General features: G+C 41.1%; 1 protein-coding gene across 1 annotated transcript in view; it reads right to left on the reverse strand.

Moving 5' to 3' along the window:
* Window positions 1-18,832, reverse strand: part of C4H10orf67 (chromosome 4 C10orf67 homolog) — a 97,366-nt gene extending 78,534 nt beyond the window's left edge. Inside the window, exons 1-3 of the mRNA XM_060096157.1 lie at window positions 18,800-18,832; window positions 15,798-15,941; window positions 13,807-13,881 (exon numbers count right to left, since the gene is read on the reverse strand). Coding sequence (XP_059952140.1) covers window positions 13,807-13,881; window positions 15,798-15,941; window positions 18,800-18,832 — 252 coding nt within the window. The remainder of the gene's footprint in view (window positions 1-13,806; window positions 13,882-15,797; window positions 15,942-18,799) is intronic.
* Between the last annotated feature and the right edge of the window lie 3,094 nt (window positions 18,833-21,926).

Raw genomic sequence — 21,926 nt, forward strand, 5'->3', positions numbered from 1 at the left:
GTAATCTGGGGTGAATAACAGACCAGGAAGTAAATTCTCAGTAGGGGATACAAAGTGACCTTGGAGTTTGATGTAAATGATGCACTCTTCTAACCCGATGCTGAGTCTTCTGGGTCACCGGCAGTCTTGGGATCCCCAGAGTAGCAGTGGTTGGTATTGGGGGGCTGCATCATGAAGGTGGGAGCAGGGCTTTCCTCTCCCCCAAGGCTCAGACCCACGCCTAGTTGATCACAGGCTAAACAGTTACGTTTAATGTATTAAGGGAAGAGGAAAAACCCAGGGAATGTTGCTTCCTTCCATGTGGAGTGACGTCCTCCATCGATTATCTGATTAAGACCTTGGAAAAAGGAACTTGGTCACATCTTGGCCACCCCCCTCCTTGCCCTTCTCTTTGGGGAGCAGACGCTCTGCTCTGGCAGGAAGAGACCTCCTCAGCCCACTGCTGCCTGTGATGGGAGTTAATCTACCAAATTCTGGGGTTCAGCACTGAACAGCCTGTGTTATCCGTAAGACGGATGATCTCCATCTGCTGGCTCCCTGACTTTAACTGGTCTAGAACCTCAGTAGGGAAGACAAGTATTATGTATCAAGTCTCATAAATACTCCAGTAGTATTTATCTCTCAAGTTTGCAAATCTAAGCAGGTCACGAAAGCTGCTTAGAATTCTACAATGATTCTTTGATGTCTTTGAGATAAAATATAAATTCTGTAGGTTCCTTTTCCTGTATCCCCTCTCACCACTTTCTCAGCCTTCTCGTCTTCCAGTCATACCAAAGGACTGGCAGTTCCCTGGCTGTGCCTTGAAACTTAAACGCCTCTGTGATGTCAAGTGGGCCACCTCCCGGCCTTTCTCCCATTTTCCTTAAGCTTGACAAAATTCATCATTGTTTGTTGGGGCCCAGTGTAGGTCGCCCTAAAGTGTGCCTCAATGGCATATTGATTATTTTGAATTAAAGTTTCTTAAGAAATGGGACACTCAGACCCTCCTTTCTGTCTCCGTGAAAGCAGGAAATCAATCTCCCATAAGAAAGGTGCCCTCCCTACATCTAGAGGTGGAAGGACACCCTTATCACATCCTGCCGCACTAGAGAAGGCAAGGGGGTGATCACACAGGAGAAAGAGCAGAGTTAAGGGGGAAGATGCTTCATACAGCTTGTGTCTCGGTGACTATGGGATGATTTATTTTGTAACTCTTTTCTTTATAGTCTTTAGTTTCTTGCCATTTCATCTAAGCAGTCTTCTCTCTCACTCTCTTTTCAACAAAAAGCCTCACTCAGGCCATTGCTCCAGGGAAGGGAATTGGTCACAATCCAAAAGCATGTGTCATGCCCTTAGCAGAAGCCCATCATGGTTTCATAAGTCGGAGTACAGAAAATTCAATCCCCTCCAAATACTGAAATGTTGGTGTTTTATTGCACAGTACTGTTATTAGGACTTTAAAAAAAATCTGAAATAAAAATCATTTAACACCTGGACAGTATTTGCTGCATTAAAATTTGGAATCTAAAGTTAGTGCTCTTGTTAGAAAGGGATCTTCTATATCTCTGCAATCCTCCAGAGGTGGAAGACAATGATAATCAACACAGCAAGGCTTCTATTTTAAGAATAAATACTTTCCCCGTTCAGAGACTATTTTTTTAATAAGGTTTCCTTTTTTTTAATATAAATTTATTTTATTTATTTATTTTTGGCTGCGTTGGATCTTCATTGCTGCACACGGGCTTTCTCTAGTTGTGGAGAGCAGGGGCTACTCTTCATTGTGGTGCACGGGCTCTAGGCACACGGGCTTCAGTAGCTGTGGCTCGTGGGCTGTAGGGAGCAGGCTCAGTAGTTGTGGCGCATGGGCTTAGCTGCTCCGCGGCATGTGGGATCTTCCCGGACCAGGGCTCAAACCCGTGCCCCCTATATTGGCAGGCAGATTCTTAACCACTGCACCAACAGGGAAGCCCACCGTTCAGAGACTTTTAAAAACAATTTTAGGGTTCCCCTGGCAGCAGAGTGGTTAAGAATCTGCCTGTCACTGCAGGGGACACGGGTTCGAGCCCTGGTCTGGGAAGATCCCACATGCCGTGGAGCCACTAAGCCCGTGCGCCACAACTACTGAGCCTGCGCCCTAGAGCCCACGAGCCACAACTACTGAGCCCATGTGCCACAACTACTGAAGGCCGCACGCCTAGAGCCCGAGCTCCGCAACAAGAGAACCCACCATAATGAGAAGCCCGCGCACCACAACGAAGTGTAGCCCCCGCTGGCCGCAACTAGAGAAAAGCCTGCTCGCAGCATCAAAGACCCAATGCAGCTAAAAAAAACAAAAAAAAACAAACAAAAAAACCTATTATTTTACCATTTTAACAAACTCATTTTTTAACATGACAGCCTTGAAACAGATTTGGGTAATTCTGAATTGAATCTTCATCTACATTTGAGAAAGTAAAGAAGAGGACAAACCTGAAATGCTTTCCTTGAAACAAGCACTGCTACTTGCTATCCATAAAAAGGTTGCAGTTCTGCAAAATGAACTATGAGTTGTTTGCAAGATCTCTTCAAAGTTACCAAAAAAGACACGTTGAGTATTTGATGGGGAAGACATCATGGGAGAATATTTGAAGTCAAGTTATAACCATTTTCCATTCCAGTAGATGATGGCTTAGCCAGAGGGGAGAAGACATGAATATCAGGCTTTTCTCCAAATATCTGAGTGAGGACACTCAGAAGAGGAGTTAGTTCCATTTACCTTTCCTTCTGAACACCGATTATAGTCTCACCGAAAAGGAAGGCATTGAGATAAAAACTTAGGTATTAAAATCTGCATTTTTCTGCAATCCATTTGAGTTTAACTCTAGTCTTTTTTTTGTCTTTTTATAGAAATATAATCAATATGATGCTACACATGAAGCATTTTGCAGAGTGCCTGGGCCATAGTAAATACGTTGCTAAGTGATAACTGCTTTCACTGTCATTAATTATCTGCCTAGGGAAAAGGAGGAAGTTTCCCCAAGCACTGTTACTCACAGATCTTTAACTAATGCCCTGTCACCAATGCCACCTAAGACAAAAGAACTGGAGCCCCAGACTATGTCAGATTCCAGGAGATCAGGTCTGCGCAGAACAATGGAGGTACAGCTTATGCAGGGCTCTCTCTACTCCTGTGTCTTTTTCTCAGGGTAAACATCCCTCCCCATCCCCCTCTTCTCCTCCAAAGTCCCCCCAACAGTCAGTTCCCTAAGGCCCTCTGACTGGCCCAGACTTTACTCACAGAAGAAAGAACACCCACTAAGAAGGTAATGACTTCATTCATTAGCCCCCAGTTAGTAAAGGAGAGGGAGGTGATTTGATTTGAGGAAATGAAATTCTGATGGTTCTATTTCAAGCACTCTGGATGTGCCTAAGGCTTTTGAACAATAGGACGTATTCTCCTCTTACTCTGGCACCCTAAGAGAGCTCTTCTACACAAAGAGTCCTGCAAGAACACATGAGCATCTATTCTGTACATATTCATAGGACCTACTATGCACAGTTCTGGGCTAGTCACAAATTATTCTATGTATAAGAAAAGCCTCATCATTCAGTGTAGACAGAGAACACAATAAAGCTACTAAGTCTCTCTAAAATTCTCTTTAAAAGACCTGGGAGACCATCATCTAAAGAAGCATCTAAGTACACGCAGTACGTAAGACACAGGAAGTGAGCGTATTCCAAACTTGAAAGCAAAATTAATCCATGTTCCATGCCAAAGGGTCTGAACTGAGAATCACCTCCACCAGGCTGCCAGCCTTCATCTGCACTTCACCTTGATGCCTCTGCAAACACACGTCTTAGTCTAATTCAGACTGTTCAGTTTTATAAAAGCCACAGGACTCTCTTCTCTGCCAAGAGCTGCATGCATCACATGGGGTGTGAGGCTGGTTATAGGTTTTCCCAATGCATTAGTGCCAAAGAACTGTGTCCCCACCCCAATTCTGCTCCCTCCTTAGGATACACATTTGATTCCCCACCTTGACAAGGCGAGGAAGCGCCCAGTCCTTCTCCATTCAGGAATGAGGGGCAGAGTCTAAACCACTTGGGCCTCTGTAAAGGGACTTGATTCATCTCAGCAACGCTTTTCTGGGAGCATTTAAGAACCCAACCTCAGGAGTTAGACCACCTCTGTGTCATCCATTCTAGCCTGATTTTTCTTAATCTTCTCTGGTTCCCTGATCCCCATGTGGCTATGTACACCTAACATCCATCTCAAGTCCCTCTGACTTTAACTCTTTTTTGACCTACTTTTCTGATGCAGTTTTGGCCTTCCCCCATAAATATATATTCTATTTTTACTTTATTGCCCAATGCACCAAGACTGTAGGTTAATGACATTTCTACAATCAGCCCATCTCAAAGGACGAATTAGTCTGACCCTCCTTCCATCCAGCTGCTCCAACAAGGAATGGATTCAATAAACTATTCCAAACAAAAAGCCGTTCTTATGTTTAATGATGAATTATAGGTAGGATTCCCTTCAAATTCAGTGGAAATGATCACTCTCTTGAGTACTATTTAATATTGTTCTGCAACTTCTGTCTAGTGTAAAAAAGTGATATACATTTGAGAATTTAAGGCATATTATCATTTTCAGTTAGTAGATGTAAATATTTGGAAAATACAAATGGGACTTCCCTGGTGGCACAGTGGTTAAGACTCCACACTCCCAATGCAGGGGGCCCGGGGTTTGATCCCTGGTCAAGGAACTGGATCCCACATGCATGTCGCAACTAAGGGTTCGCATGCCAAAACTAAGGAGCTGGTGAGCCACAACTAAGGAGTCCGCCGGCCCCAACTAAGACCCGGCGCAACCAAATAAATAAATAAATAAAATAAAATAAAAAGAAAATACAAATAAATTAAGAACTGTTCAAATGAGATCTGATAATCCCACATTTGGAAATCTATCAACAAAGTGGTTGGAAACAGTAGTTATAAAAATGAGTGGTTTCACATCAAAAACATTATGCCGAAGTAAAAGTCAATTGAAAGAGCACATATTGTACAATCCCACTTATATGAAATAGGCAGAACAGGTAAATCCATAGTGACAGGAGTTTAGCAGTTGCCAGAGATTTGAAACAGGAGAGGAAAAGAGAGAGGGGAGAATAGGGAATGACTGCTCATGGGTACAAGCTTTCTTTGGGGGGTGATGAAACTGTTTTAAAATTAGCTTAGGGTGGTAATTCCCTATCAGTCCAGTGGTTAGGACTCGACGCTTTCACTGCCGGGGCCCAGGTTTGATCCCTGGTCAGGGAACTAAGATCCCAGAAGCCATGCGGCCAAAAAAAAAAAAAAAAAATCAATTAGGGTGATGGCTGCACAACTCTGTAAATATACTATAAGCCATTGAACTGTACACTTTAAATGAGTGAATTTTATGCTGCGTAAATTATATCTCAATAAAGCTGCTAAAAATCAAGTTTCCATGTATATCAAAATACTCAAAATATGACAAAAATTATCTCATCTTCTAAAAACATAAACTATTTAGGAATAATTTAGTTGTATGAAAAAGATATACAACCCACATAAATAAAATTATAAAACTGCATTGAGATACATGAAATAAGACATAAGTGAATCAAGAAATATTCTTGGATAGGAAGACTGACTAGTCTAAATAATACAAATTTCTTCCAAAATTCATGAATAAATTTCCAAACAGTTCCATTTTAATAAAAATGCCAAGGGAGGCCGTTTTGGAATGGAAGTAAACACAATTATTTTTAAATTTATCTGGAAAAATAAGAGAACAAAGACATTTTCGAGAAAGAGAACTAATGAAAAAAGACCCAAACTCACCAGATATTAACATATTATAATGCTAAAAACATTAAATACCAAAACAGCAATGGAGAGCTATAACACTGCATAGATAATCTTATATAGCCACAAAATAGCAGAGATAACCTTGAGATAAACCTTACTGTTGGCATATGATGAGTGTTAATTAATGAAGGAGGCCATCAGACTGAGGTGGCTCTAATACCTTAACAGCCTACTTAAGCAAACCCAAACCTGAGCCTGTAAATGCCTCAAGGTTAAGAAGTCAATACCTAAGGACAACCAGTCACAAACAGACAATGAGGCTTTTCCATAGAAGGCAATCCCTTAAGCTACAGCCAATAACCTCCTTGCTTTGCTTCTTCTACCTTTTCTCTTTAAAAGTTTATCCCCTGACTCCTGTGTTGGAGTGCTCCTAACCACTTCTGATTTAGTGCTGCCTGACTCGAATCAATTTTCGCTCAAGTAAACTTAAAAAAGAATTTGTTCTTTTTACTCATCCCTCCCCCCTTTTATTGAAATATAATTGACATACAATATTATGTTAGTTTCAGGTGTACAACATAGTGGTTCAATATTTATGTACATTACCAAATGAGCGTCACAGTAAGTCTAAGTTACCATCTGTCACCATACAAAATTATTACAATTTTATTGACTATATTCCTTATTTCGTACATTACCTCCCCATGACTTATTTTTGCTCAAATAAACTCTTAAAAATTTAACACGACTCAGTTTATCATTTAACATGAGGGAAACATCATAAATCATTGAAAAAGGAAAAGATATTCAACAAATGACGTTGGGAAAATTGCTTATTAATTTGAAAGCTAGTGACAGTCTCCCAAACTTTTATCCCTCCAGTTTCTCTAAGGGATTTTTTTTTTTTTTTTTTGGCTGTATTGGGTCTTCATTGCAGTGTGCGGGCTTCTCATTGTGGTGGCTTCTCTTGTTGTGGCGCTCAGGCTTCAGTAGTTGTGGCACGCAGGCTCTAGAGCACAGGCTCAGTAGTTGTGGTGTACAAGCTTAGTTGCTCCTTGGCATGTGGGATCTTCCCGGACCAGGGCTCGAACCCGTGTCCCCTGCACTGGCAGGCGGATTCTTAACCACTGCGCCACCAGGGAAGTCCTCTCTAAGGGTTTTTATATGCTCCTAAATCCCTCTGTGTCTGAGGGACCTAGAGTAGTGTGTTTTCTTATCTGAATCAGAGCTGATACATTTCCAAGACCAAAAGAAGCTAAATAAAGTGTAATTTTTATCAAAACTTTTTCTTTTATCTGAAAATAAGGTAGTATAATATCACACAAGAAATTGTTTTAACAGTTAAATAGATTTAAAACCTTGCTCCATAGCTGAAAAAGCACTTGTATCTGTATCCTGAACTGGTCTCCAGAGGGCAGCAGAGAGTCATTTACACTTAACCAAAAGTGTGTACTTGGGCTGTTTTTTCAACTCTTCTGTTCTTTCTTATGACTAAGCTTAACAAACTGGGTGGCCAGGATTTGGAAGGCTGTCTGAGGCCATGGATCAAAGTGATGCCAACAAGCCAAAGCAAAGATTCAAAGAATCACTTTTATATCTTTAAAATAATTCTTTAATTAGATAAACCAATGAACCACAATTAATACACTGTTGGCTAAGCATATTTAACCAGCACATGTTTATGAAACACTGATGCATATAAAGCATTTAATCCTTTCAGGGCTTTCTATTCCTAGACATACAAAAAGTATATAGAAAGAGTGATAGTCACTTATTCTGTCATATTTTTTGAGCATTTGATACACACTAAAAGTTTATCAGTGACCCAGAAATTGTTGAAGACACAAAGGGTTATAAAAGCATGTTTCACACAAAAAAAAAATCATGTTATTCTGACTTACTTTGTAAACAACAAAAATTCTGGATCGATAGGTGAAATGCTTCTATAAGCTGACGAAGTAAGGAATAGTTCAGCCAAAATTAAGTGAATGCAGACATCCAGAGACTTATGCAGGACACTGAAGCTGGCCTGTACTCCAGGGCATTGCAAAACCAGGTAAATTTGAACTTTGGTTTTCACCTCTTAACAGGGCACAGAGAAAAGGCATCACATAGGTCTTCCTCAAAGTGGTGATTCTAAATAATAGGAGACCACCCCATTAAGGTTGAGACACCAAAGGGCCATCTCTTCAGCGTGAGAAGGAACTAGAAGTAACCACCTTGAACCCTGTACCTCCTCCCATCCCAGTAAAAGTGAAATTGCCTCCTGTCTGGAAACTTGGCTCAAAGTACAGAGGTGGAGAAAAGTCTCTTCTGAGTTTTATAAGCATGAGATGGCCCACATTCATACATCTGGGTGGTCTAAAATGCCTCAAGCTGAGAATTAGGTTAAAGCGGTCACAGACCCAGGAGTCTCGCAGAAGCAAACAGAAATCTTCTCTACAGAGACTCACCTCTATTCCAGGCCTCAAAGAATTTCTGCAGAAATATGAGTTCACAGTCAAAAATCATGAAACCCGAAAGTAAAGGACATATCATGAGCGACAGCCAGTACTTATTAGACCCTCAAAGATGAAAGACATGGAAATTATGAAACATGGAAGATAAATCAAGTACACTGAAATATATTTATAGAAATAACAGGACAAGTTATGGGCAAAGAGCCAGAGCCATTAAAAAATAACCAAACAAACCAAACATAGAACTCCTAGTCATAAAAAACATTATAAGTGATATTTTAAAACTCAATGAAAATGGATAAAATAGTAATAAAAATATGCAGTGGGGTTTAAAAATATAGGATTAAAAGATACGAGAGTAATGAGATATATATTAAGCCTTTATTCCAACACATTTTTGAGTTTAAAGGAAATAAAGGCCCTAGACAAATATTTCACTATATCTGACTCGAAAGGAATACAAAACCCAAATAGTCTCATAATCAGTAAGGAAATTGGGAGTTCAAAATATGTCAATCAATCAGTCCACTCCTCTAGGCCCAGGTGGCTTCTCTGGCAGTTCTAAATATTTAAGGAAGAAAAAGTTCTAATTTTACACAAATGCTCCTAGGAAACAAAATGCGGGTAACATTTCCCATCTCATTTTGTGAAGCTACCATAATCCTGATTCCCAAACCTAAAAAGAATAGTATAAAAAAGGAATCTCAGGGCTTCCGTGGTGGCGCAGTGGTTGGGAGTCCGCCTGCCAATGCAGGGGACATGGGTTCGTGCCCCGGTCCTGGAAGATCCCACATGCCGCTGAGCGGCTGGGCCCGTGAGCCATGGCCACTGAGCCTGCGCGTCCGGAGCCTGTGCTCCACAACGGGAGAGGCCACAACAGTGAGAGGCCTGCGAACCGCAAAAAAAAAAAAAGAAGTATAGCTCACCACACTGATGTTCACAGGTTTAAAATATCCTAAGCAAAAGATTAACACACTAAGTTCAGGAACAAATTTTAAAAAGAAAAAACACATCATGACCAAGTTGGGCTTATACAAAGAAAGTAAGGTTGATTTCACATTTTTAAAAATCAGCTAATTAATTTCACCACACTAATAGATTAAGGGGAAAAAAATCATATGGCCTCTCAATAGATGCAAAACCCCCACATTTTACAAAATTAAAATTCATTCATGATTTTTTCAAAAGTCTCTTTGCAAAAGAAATAGCCTGATAGTATCTACAGCAAGTATTATGTGTAATGTTGAAATACTGTATTCAGTATTGATATAAAATAAGGATGCTTGCTGTCATCACTTTTACTTAACAATATGCTAGATGCCCCAACAGTGCAGCTGGCAGAAATGAATGAATGAATGAAGAAATGGTGTAAAATTGTAGGACAGCAAAATTTGCCATCCCCAAATGTGTCTCTCTGGCATGAGGATTAATTGGGCTGATTATTTTTAAGAAACAGAAAACTCAGAAGGTTTTTCTTGTTACCTCCCCATTAGCTGCTTAAAGAATTTAGATAAAGGGCCTGTCTCCAGAATGGAGCTATCACCGGAGATATCTCTAAAGAATATGGACTAGGTGTGCTGGGAGAAACGTGGCAGGGCCTATAGATCAGGGTCCACACTGTATCCCATTGTCTCTGCAGGACCCAGCAAACATTTGTTTATCAAACATTTGCTTTTCCATCTCTATTTCCTTCCTCCCCCTTGAGGTCCCAAACCATACCAACATCCTCTTTTTGTCTCCAGGGAAGCCCTATAGCAGCATTTTTAAAACAAAGCACAGAACGTGGAAACCATGAGGAAAATATAGGAGTTTGACTACATTAGTGTAAAAAAAAAAACCTTTGGTTTATTAAAGAACACTGTAAGAAGAGTAAACAGGGGACTTCCCTGGCGGCACAGTGGTTAAGAATCCGCCTGCCAACGCAGGGGACGTGGTTTCGAGTCCTGGGCCGGGAAGATCCCACATACTGCGGAGCAACTAAGCCCGTGCACCACAACTACTGAGCCCACACGCAGCAACTACTGAATCCTGCGTGCTCTAGGGCCCATGCTCCGCAACAAGAGAAGCCACAACTACAGAAAGCCTGTGCGCAGCAACGAAGACCCAATGCAGCCAAAAAATTAAAAAAATTTTTTTAAAGAGTGAACAAAAAACCAAGAGAAGACATGTGCAACACATAAAACAAACAAAAGATGAGTATCCAAAATATGTTTTTTAAAATACTGGGCCTCCCTGGTGGCGCAGTGGTTAAGAGTCCGCCTGCCGATGCAGGGGATACGGGTTCGTGCCCCGGTCTGGGAGGATCCCATATGCCGCGGAGCGGCTGGGCCCGTGAGCCATGGCCGCTGGGCCTGCGCATCCGGAGCCTGTGCTCCGCAACGGGAGAGGCCACAACAGTGAGAGGCCCGCATACCGCAAAAAGAAAAAAATAAATAAATAAAAAAATAAAATACTCTTATTAACCAAAAAGAAAACAAATAACACAATAAACAATGAATTTGAACAGGCACATCACCGAACACGAAAACTGAATGGCCGATACACATATTTTTAAAAGGGTTAACTGTATTAATAATCAAGGGAAACACAAATCAGACAAAATGAAATAGTTTCATGTCCATGAGATCAACAAACATTTAAACATCTGACAATATCAAGTCTCGACGAAGAAGAGTAACAAATATTTTCATATTATGATCAGTTTGGAAGGCCCTTGGCCTTAGATAATAAATATGAAAATCCACATACTCTCCATTCCACTCTTACAAACATACTTTAAAAGCACTCTCGCACATGTGTACCTGAGACAGTACAAGAATGTTCAGGACAGAACTGTAAGAGCAAACGGCAATTTCATATGCCTCAACATAATAAAAATTGATAAGGATTACAGATATCTTAAGGGCACTTTACTATATCTGAAATCTGTGGTCAGTGGACAGAAAACTGTAAGCCTAAACACTAACACAGGATAATAAAGGGCCAGAAAAAGACACCAACACCAAGAAGTGTCATCAATTTGTATAAGAGCTTATTTGTTTCACAAACATTTAGACTGCACTTATCATGTGCCCAACACTGTTGTAAGTGCTTCACAAGGATCAGTTCATTTCATCCTCAGAACAGGTCTATGAGCTGGGTACTAATAGGATCCTCATCGGACAGATGAAGAAACTGAGGCAGAGAGGGTGAGTATTTTGCCCAAGGTCACATGTAATTAAGTGGCAGAGCCAGGATTCGAACGCAAGTAGTTTGAATCCCAAGTCCTTGTATTAAAACATACACTATGCTAACTCCTAACCATGATGCTATATTGTGCTGGCAGAACCACTAGGGAAGTAATTTATCCAACAAATGCAATTAAATCGCTTATTGATGTGAGTGTAAGGATACCGTTCCAGCTATCTAGTTACTGCTGCATAACACAGCTCCCCAAACTTAGTGACATAAAACAGCTATTTATCATGCTCACTCACTAAGGAATTAGGACAGGAATAGCAAGATGGCACGGTCTTGCTCCTTGCCAGGACCCCAGATGGCAAGACTAAATGCCTGGGGGCTGGATGACTTGAAGACTGGACTCAGTTGGGCCAATGGCCCCAGTACCCACATGCAGACTCTCCAAATGGCTTGGGCTCCTAACAGCATGGCAGCTGGATTCGGAAGGCGAGAATCCAGAGAGCAAACATCCCGAGAGCATAGGATGTAGTTGCAAGGCTTCCTTTGTCCCTGCCTTCGAAGTCGTGCAGCGTCACGTTCTGTCTTTATGACCAAGTCACGGAGGACCCTCAGATCCAGGGATGGGGAATTAGGCTCCACCTCTGGGTGTGGGGGAAGCAAGGTAACCTTGCGGAAAAGCATGTGAGTGGGAGACAGTTGTCAGGGTCACCTTTGGAAACACAACTTGGCCCAGAGTCACAGAGGCTGTTGACAAGGCAATAGGTTCTGGGATATTTTTAGCCACAGGTAACTGAACAGGCAATTAACAGTGGCTTAAATTCTATGGGGGTTTTTGTCTCATGACATAAAAGGGCCAGAGGCAGGGCAAGTCCAGAGTTAGTTGCTCGGTGATGTCATCAAGGACCCCAGTGCTTTCTGTTTTTCTAGTCTGCTACCCTTAGCACATCCTAAGTATCCCACTCCTTGCTTTTAGGTTGGTTGCAGCAATTCCAAGCATCAGAAGGAGACATAATAATGTCAAACAAAGAAAAAGAGGGGCATATTTTCCCTTGAGTCTCTTCTAATTAAAAAAAAAAAAAAAGGAATAGGGACTTCCCCGGCGATCCAGTGGTTAAGACTCCCGAGCTTCCACTGCAGGGGGCAGGGGTTCGATCCCTGGTGGGGGAAGTAAGATCCCACATGCTGCAAGGCACAGCCAAAAAAAAAAAAAAAAAGAAGAACCTCCTTTCTAAACCTCACAGTTAACTTACCTTCAGGTCACATTGGACCTGAACTTGCCCTTGTTCATGCCATAGCTGGGAAAGAAGCTGAGAAAGGATCTAGCATTTTGGCTTCATAGTAAGAAGTGCTTCTGCTAATAAAAAAAAAAAAAAGGAAGGGGCGGGCCTCCCTGGTGGCGCAGTGGTTGAGAGTCCGCCTGCCGATGCAGGGGATACGGGTTCGTGCCCCGGTCTGGGAGGATCCCATATGCCGCGGAGCGGCTGGGCCCGTGAGCCATGGCCGCTGGGCCTGCGCATCCGGAGCCTGTGCTCCGCAACGGGAGAGGCCACAACAGTGAGAGGCCCGCATACCGCAAAAAGAAAAAAAAAAAAAAGGAAGGGGAAGAATGACAGTGGAGCCACCAGTATCTGCCACAAGTTCAGGCAACCTCCCTTCATTTAGCAATTATTAGCTGATTGCTAATTGTGTACCAGGCACAGTGCTAAGGGGCAGGGCATGGCGGTGAGCAAGACAAGCAACCCTACCCTTATAAGGCTTACAGTCCAGCACAAAACAGAGACATGTAACAAGCAATCACATAATTAAAACAGAGGTGTTCAGTACCATGAAAAAGAGGTATGCAATCAAAGCACGATTTGCTGTAAATAAAGCAATATTTCTTTATGGAAACATACTGCAATGAAAGACAAGATTACAGCTATAAACACCAAAAGAATCACAAGGTCCTCGCTAAGATGAAAAAATAATGATTGGAAATGATGAAGAGAAGGAAGCATGGTGTCTGGCAGATAGATTGCGTCCCCATCATTAGAAAAGTTACTCCATTGAGGATCTGAGACTGTTCCCTGGGATTTACTGATGAAGCCTCTCTTGAGACTCCCTGACCTCTTTCTATCAAACTGCACGCTCACCAAACAAACTCTGGAATACTGCATCACTTGCCCAGGTGGACTAGATACCAGACTGGAATTTTTCAGTTTCTGAAAAGTTCTATCTGTCACCATAAAGCGTTATTTTGGTCAGTTTAAAGTAACCATGAACAGTCTTAGACCTTCAAAGCTAAAATCGCTGACTGGGAACCCACGGTGAGCCCCACCCTGGGCACTCACAAGATACCAAGCCAGTTTCACCCACGATGGCACTCAAAACTCACCTGGTACCTTCCTTTGATGGTAGCTATGGCATCGGCCAGCTGCTGATTGTAGCATTTTCTTAAGGTATCCTCATTCTGCAAATGAAAAATGAATACACCGAGCACCACAATGTATTTCCAAATGCAACTCTCACACCTACAAGGGAAGGGCTCAGTACAAAACCATCATTCAAATCATATGCTCTCTCAAAAACTTCACTTTGTAATCATTTCCCCTATGCTTACAGCTAATACAACACATTCCATTTTCACTTACACTGAACCAAAAGCAACAGAGAGCTCATATGGATAAAATAAATACAGATAACATGAACATTTTCTCTCATCTTCCATATCATAGTCTTTTTAATGTCTTAGAACTGCTTATAAAATAGTGAAATCGGGGGATGGGATAAGTTGGGAGATTGGGATTGACATATATACACTACTATGTATAAAATAGATAACTAATGAGAACCTAATGTATAGCACAGGGAACTCTACTCAGTGCTCTGTGGTGACCTAAATGGGAAGGAAATCTTTAAAAGAGTGGATATATGTATACGTATAACTGATTCACTTTGCTGCACAGCAGAAACTAATACAACATTATAAAGCAACTATACTCCAATAAAAATTAATTAAAAAATAAAATAAAATAGTGAAATCTATTTGGAGTTCACATCCTCTTCTGGTCCTGGTATTTTTGGATGAATTATGCTCATGCAAAGACATCTAGGGCCACTAATCCACAAACTAGAGTCATTTTCTGATTAATCAAATTATTTGATCCTATCTGTTATGGATAACAATGCAAGACAGTACATTAAAAAATACTCTTGTATGGAATCTAAAAAAAAGAAAAAGTTCTGAAGAACCTAGGGACAGGACAGGAATAAAGACGCAGATGTAGAGAATGGACTTGAGGACACGGGGAGGGGGAAGGGTAAACTGGGACGAAGGGAGAGAGTGGCATGGACGTATAGACACTACCAAACGTAAAATAGATAGCTAGTGGGAAGCAGCCACATAGCACAGGGAGATCAGCTCGGTGCTTTGTGACCACCTAGAGGGGTGGGATAGGGAGGGTGGGAGGGCGATGCAACAGGGAGGGGATATGGGGATATATGTATACATATAGCTGATTCACTGTTATATAGCAGCAACTAACACAATACTGTAAAGCAATTATACTCCAATAAAGATGTTAAAAAAATACTCTTGATTCTGGTATCAGTTTTGATTCTAGCATGGAGTGTAAACCACCAATGGGCTTTTAGAGTCAGGATTGGATTTCAATGTCACTGTGACACTTACTATCTGTCTGACTTTAAGCAAGTGACTTAACCTTGGTGGCTCAGTTTCCTTATCTGCAGAGCAGGGATAAGAGGATTTCCACTTAGGGACTGTTGAGGGACTTAAAGAGGAAATGCATTAAAAGGTACTTTGAATGGTGGGGTCAACAACACGTGGGTGTTTTGTTTTATAGCAGAAAAATAACACTGATGCCTGTTCTTAATGACAGATAAATATGATAACCTGATCAAAGATTTTAGGAAATTCCTCAGAGCAGCAGAGTTTTCATGTCTTTGGCTCCTACGGAGCCATTAAAACACAAGTCATATAAAACTGTAGTTAAGGGCTGAAATTCAAGCATTAAACTGTCTGGCCTGGAACCTAAACCCTGATGGTTTTTTAACTGGTGACCTTGAGCAAGTGAATTAACCTTTCTGTGCCTCGGTTTCCTCATCTGTAAAAGGGGTATAATAATTGTACCTACTTTGTCAGGTTAGTCATGAGCCTTAAATGAGTTCATACACAGGGTACTCACAAAAGTTTCTGCACATAGTAAAGCTATAGGTACCATACAGCTTTATGTAGTCATCACATGAGACATAACACATACAAATTAAATTGCCCTCATAAGTTCCTAAGCTAAAAACTGTAGTACCTACACATCTAAACACAAAATTAATCCACATACGAAACAGAGGAAATGAGAGAACTTCTACCTGTTGGTAACGTTTTTCGATTGTCAGGATCCTGTCATGTAGAGAAGTGAAGAGTCTGCAAGATTCCTCTTTAAGACGGTCCTCAAACTTCAGTTGAATCAATTGTTTGAGGAACCCAAAATCCACCTGAAGAGATTTAACAATCTAAAAATGGAAAAACATACGTTATTGTAGAGAGTAAGGGCCCTCTGTGTAAAGATTCCAGCACCTGGTCTGGTCTGGGCAGATCACTTGGGCACCTGGGTCAGGGGCTTGTCCTGAATTGAAGATTACCTCTCCAAAGTCATGTACACTGGGGATTCCAGTTAATCTGCTAAACTAATACATGCTGATGGACGAAGGGAGAGGAGGTTCCCAGCAGTTTCCTACCATACAGAGTAAGTTATCCTTTGCCATGAATCAAAAAACGATTGAAAAAATGATTTTCAATATGTGATTTTCAGATCAGGAAAAATGGGTAAGAATCAACATTTGTTGTGAATTTACTAGCCAAGTACTTAAATATATAACCAATGTGTTGACTAACAACTGGTTGGTATCATCCAAACGCAATGTATTTTTGTCTCCCACTTTCTATTTAAAATGTATTAACTAGGACTTCCCTGGTGGTCCAATGGTTAAGAATCCGCCTTACAATGCAGGGGACGTGAGTTCGATCCCTGGTCGGGGAACTAAGATCCCACATGCCACGGGGCAGCTAGGCCCATGCGCCACAACTACAGAACCCATGCACTCTGGAGCCCGAGCCACAACTAGAGAGAAGCCCATGCACCGCAACTAAGACCCAATGCAGCCCAAAATAAATAAATATTTAATTCAAAAAATAAAATAAATAAAATGTATTCACTAGGTAATCTTCCCTCGCCCTGAATGGAAACTGTAAGCAATTCCTACCCATTCTTGGGAACAGAAAGTCCCATCATCACTCAAAACACAGCCCGAAAGTAGCATTTAGAATGTGACACTTCCAACTTCATTCATAGGTAAGGCTGCTCCCTGCACTCCAGGCCAAGGGCAGTAACTGGCAGCTGCAGGTCTTTAAGGAAGAGAGTGGGATTCACTCTTGAGCTCTCTCCCCTCTTACCTCCTCCCCCCACACCCCAGCTGCTTCTCCACCACAGACAAAGCAGAAGGGGTAAAGGGACACGGCTGTTCCTACCTGGCGGGGGGCTTCACCCTGGTCTGGTAGGACAGGAGAACGGCCCTTATTCCCTCGGGCACCAACACAGCTTCTCTAGAGGTTCCCGCTGCAGGTACCCTCTCTCCTGTGGATGCACAGGGATAAGCAGCTGCTTCTCTACTCCCGGTGATCACTGCTACTCCGCCCTCAGGCCCTATGAATCTAGAGTTTTACCCTTTCTTCTCCCTTGTGTTGGGGGCCCTCTGTCCTTCTCAATCTGTCAACTGGAGAGGACCCAGAATGACCCCAAGCTGGCGCTCTCTCTCTTTTTCTCAGAGGCCACATGTGGTCCACAAGAAACAATCACACAACCCTCACCCCAGCAACTCTGGCAGTGCAGACTGATCCCAGCTCAGCCGCTTCCCCTTCTTGCCCCAGCCCACGTTAGCTTCCTTGCACATGAATCGGCACCGGTCCTCTGAGCCTTCTGATAGCAGCAAACATATTTCAAGTTCCACAGAAGCCTGCCTTACTGGCTTTGGGCTGAGGAAAAGCCCTTCTGCTACCCCTCCCCCAGAAAGAGCATGGCAATAGTGTTTCCTAAAGAAACTGCTTCAGCAATTTTTCCCCCTGATCCCCGTTTTTATTATCCTTGGTCTGATTAAAGAGCTAAGAGTCATTGATCTGATGTGTAACGTTCTCTTCGTAAATTCTGCAAATGGGATCTCACACTCACTTCGGAATTTGATACCTGGCTACTAGCATGCTGGGAAGAAGCTCGATTTTAGCATCCTGATACTATGTGGAAGGTTTTATTTTGCAGTTGAGGATTTCAAGACTTTGAGAGGTTAAGTGACTAACTAGTCCATCATTACGTGGCCAGTAAGCGGAAGGTCCAGATTTGAACAGAGTTGTGACTGACTCATACTCCTTCTTTATACCATGTTGTCAACTTATGAAGGTTACTATTTTGAGAAAAAAAAAAAAAAATTCTACTGCAAGTGAAAGCTTAACGAATTCCTTAAATTCCAGGGACAAGATGAAATGACTGTGCCTTTAGAAGATCCAGCCCTATATGGACGGCTTGTTCTGAAGAAGGGAGGGACAGGAATCCTGGTATGGTCAAATAAACTCCTACTGGCCTAAGACTCCCATGGATCACAATTTACAAGAGATGTACCTAAGATACAATGACACAGAACTGAGGTCAGTGTAGAAATAAGAAATTTTTACCAGGCAAACAATGTCCCAAAGAATGTTACTATAGTTATATTAATATTGAACAAAACGGACAATATGTGTATGTGCATATAAGTATATATGCACACATGTACATATGTGTGTGTGGATATATATATATATGTATATACACACACTCAACAAATACAGGTTATTTTTAATTTCCCATTTCCATGGCACAATAATGAAGACTGAACTCACACAAAGCCTCAGGACAAGTCGCAACAAAGACCAAATAATTCATCTCACAAAGACTGTCCGCTGACAACGAAGCACTGAAGTTAAAACTCAGCAACATAATGGTCACTAAAGAGCATGCCTGGAGATCTAACCAACTTCTTATGAAACAATGGGCCAACTAAATAAATGGGAAATTGGAGCACTTAAACCTAAATACTAATAAAAATACCACATCTCAAAATTTGTGGGATGACGTTAAAGAAGTAATTAGTAGGACTATATTGTCTTAAATATTGTCATTTATACTGTCTTTAAATGCTTATGAAAGGAAAGAAGGGAGCCTCAGAATGAATGACCTGTAGGCATGGATAGCTAAGAGCCTCGTGTCCATCACACAGGTCCTTCCTGACTGAGACAAGCACGACTTTGTCGGCGCAGTAATGTGCCTCGCCAACACACTCACTCCTTCAGAACCCTTTGCAGTTAAAGGGGTCATGTGATGTAGTTAAGGCCAACGGTAAATACGCTGGGGTTTTCGATGGAAAGTTTTTGCTTTTTCAGTAGAGCTACCGCCACTCCATTCCACTTCTCCCCTATTCTCCTTCCTCTGTGAAATGCAGATGGAGGCTGGAAATGGAGCAGCCATCTTGTTACTGTCAAGTCAGAAATATGATAGCAAAATCCATGCACTAATGATGGACCTGTGAAAAGATAAAATGAACCTGGTACACAGATGACATCAGGGAGCTACTGCCCTAACTTGTAACTCCAGATATTCTAACCCAAGACTTCCTGTTAAGTCAATATAGTTGCACTGTCTGTACACAGAGCTATATGACATCCCAACTAATACCCAGATCCAGTTCACGGAATTAGAAAAAGAAAAACAGAGTAAACCCAAAGATAGTAGGAGGAATTAAATAAGAAAGATAAGAGGGACTTCCCTGGTGGCGCAGTGGATAATACTCCGAGCTCCCAATGCAGGGGGCCTGGGTTTGATCCCTGGTCAGGGAACCAGGTCCCACATGCATGCCACAACTAAGAGTTCGATGCCACAACTAAGAAGCCCACATGCTGCAACTAAGACCCAATGCAACCAAATAAAATAAACAAATATTTTAAAAACACATAAATAAGTAAATAATAAGGATAAGAAAAGAAATTTATGAACTAGAAAATAAAGATATGATAGAAAGGATTAATAAATCCAGAAGTTGGGTCTCTGAAAAAAATTAATGAAATAGATAACACTGCCAGGATTCATCAAGAAAAAAGAGAGGAGGTATGAAGACCATATTAAGAATTTTTAAAGAAATATAACTACGGATACAATAAAGACCTAAAAACGATATGCAAAGACAATAATCAACACCATAACCAGCAATTTGAATATTCTGTAGAAAAATATAACATCAAACCGACCCAAGAAGATTTAAGAAAACCTTAATATAATCATAACAAAACAACAATAGCAGTAAAAATAAGCAGACAGTTTTACATGCAAGTTCACACTGAAGAAATAGATACTTCCAATCTCAAGCCAGTAATTCCAGAGAATAGACTAGGTAACACTTCCCAACTCACTTTATGACAATACTATAACCTTGCTACCAAGACTGAACAACAACAGCATAAGGAGAAAAGAAAATTATAGGACAACCTCACTTACGAACACAGATGGAAAACAATCCTTAGTAAAACAGCAGCAAATAATGCAATGCAAAAGGAAATATTATAGTCCAGTTGGGTTCGTTCCAGGTTTACCATCAAAAAATCAAATTTCTTCACATCATCAGATAAAGGAGAAAAACCGTATGACTGTATGACCATCTCAACAGATCCATGAAAAGCATTCAAATCCAGCCATTCATGATTTTTTTTTAAAAAAATGCCTCTCACTAATTTGAAATAAAGAAACATCCTTAATCTGATTTAAGCATATTGCATCAGATTTTGGTTCAGCTATATTAAAAAATCCAAATAACAGAAGCATAAAAGAGAGGTAAGCTTACTTCTCTTTCACTAGGTGGTGAAAATGACCCAAGATCCTTCTATCTCCTTAGTCTTCTGTATACCTCAAAATCATGGTGTAACTGGTAGCATCCATGGTCTAGGCACTGAAGTAAAAAGAGGAAGGCAAGAAAGAGAGGAAGGAAAGAGGGACGGGATGAGGAAGAAGTAAAGTGGCAGACAGTGCATCGGAACTGTGCCTTAAAGGTTGCCCAAAGCGGCTACCCAATATTTCCACCTAAATTCTACTGACCAGAACTTACTCATGTGGACGTTAGTTGCAAAGGAATAAAGTTATAACACTTTTCTGAAGGCATAAAAGAAGACAATAAATTGGGACATATGTGGGAAAAGAGACATCCTCAAAAGTGGGAGTGTAAATTGGTATAATTTCTATGCAGGGCAACTTGGCAACATCCTTCACAATGATTAATGCATGCATCCTCTGACTCAGACATTTCACTTTTAAGAATTTACATCCCAGTTTTACTGGCATGTGAGTATGAACAGAATTATTCATTGCAGTGAAAGATCTGAAATGACTAAAAAATGATGTCCATCAGTAGGAGGATAGCTAAATAAATGACGCCAGTTTGTGATACAATACTTGTAAAATAGATGAGGAAGCTCTTTATGTACCAACGTACATAAATGATTTCCAAGTTATGTTGTTAAGTGAAAAAACAGAAGCAAAGCAACCTAAAGTATTTGTAGTAGTATGCCACCCTATGTCACAGTTTTATTGATTAGGACTTTTTTTTTTTTTTTTTAAACAGTGGTTAGTAACCTTGCTTTTTTTGGTTATTTTAAGCTATACTTTTTGTTGTTGTTGTTGTTGTTTTTTAAAATTTATTTATTTTATTATTTTTTATTTTGGACTGTGTTGGGTTTTCGTTTCTGTGCTAGGGCTTTCTCTAGTTGTGGCAAGCGGGGGCCACTCTTCATCGCGGTGTGCGAGCCTCTCACTATCGCAGCCTCTCTTGTTGCGGAGCACAGGCTCCAGACGCGCAGGCTCAGTAGTTGTGGCTCACGGGCCTAGTTGGTCTTCGGCATGTGGGATCTTCCCAGACCAGAGCTCGAACCCGTGTCCCCTGCATTAGCAGGCAGATTCTCAACCACTGCACCACCAGGGAAGCCCAGGACTTTTCATAATAACTCTTGATATCTAATGTGTATGAAATGTTCTGTTTCTTTACAATCAAAAAAGCCCCAAAGCTTTGCTGTACAGAGAAATAAACACAACATTGTAAATCAATTATACTTCAATAAAATTAAAAAAAAATATTTTTTAAAGCCCCAAAGGAAATATGATAGAATATGGAGATCTGAAAAAGCTGTATGGTAGTATAGGGGAGCAAAATCTGCCACCTCCAAGTGTGTCTCTTTGGCATGAGGATTTATTTAGGCTGATTATTGTTAAGGCCCCAAAGACTCAGGAAGAACCTTTGACATTCCCCATAACTTCCTAGAAGAATGCAGATAGAGGACCTGTTCCAGGAAGGGAGTAGCACCATAGATAACTATAGTATACTGTGCACTAGCTGTGTAGACCGGGAGGAACCTAGCAAAGTCAGTTAAAA

Source organism: Mesoplodon densirostris, chromosome 4 (genome assembly GCF_025265405.1).
Source record: "Mesoplodon densirostris isolate mMesDen1 chromosome 4, mMesDen1 primary haplotype, whole genome shotgun sequence".
NCBI lineage: Eukaryota > Metazoa > Chordata > Mammalia > Artiodactyla > Ziphiidae > Mesoplodon > Mesoplodon densirostris.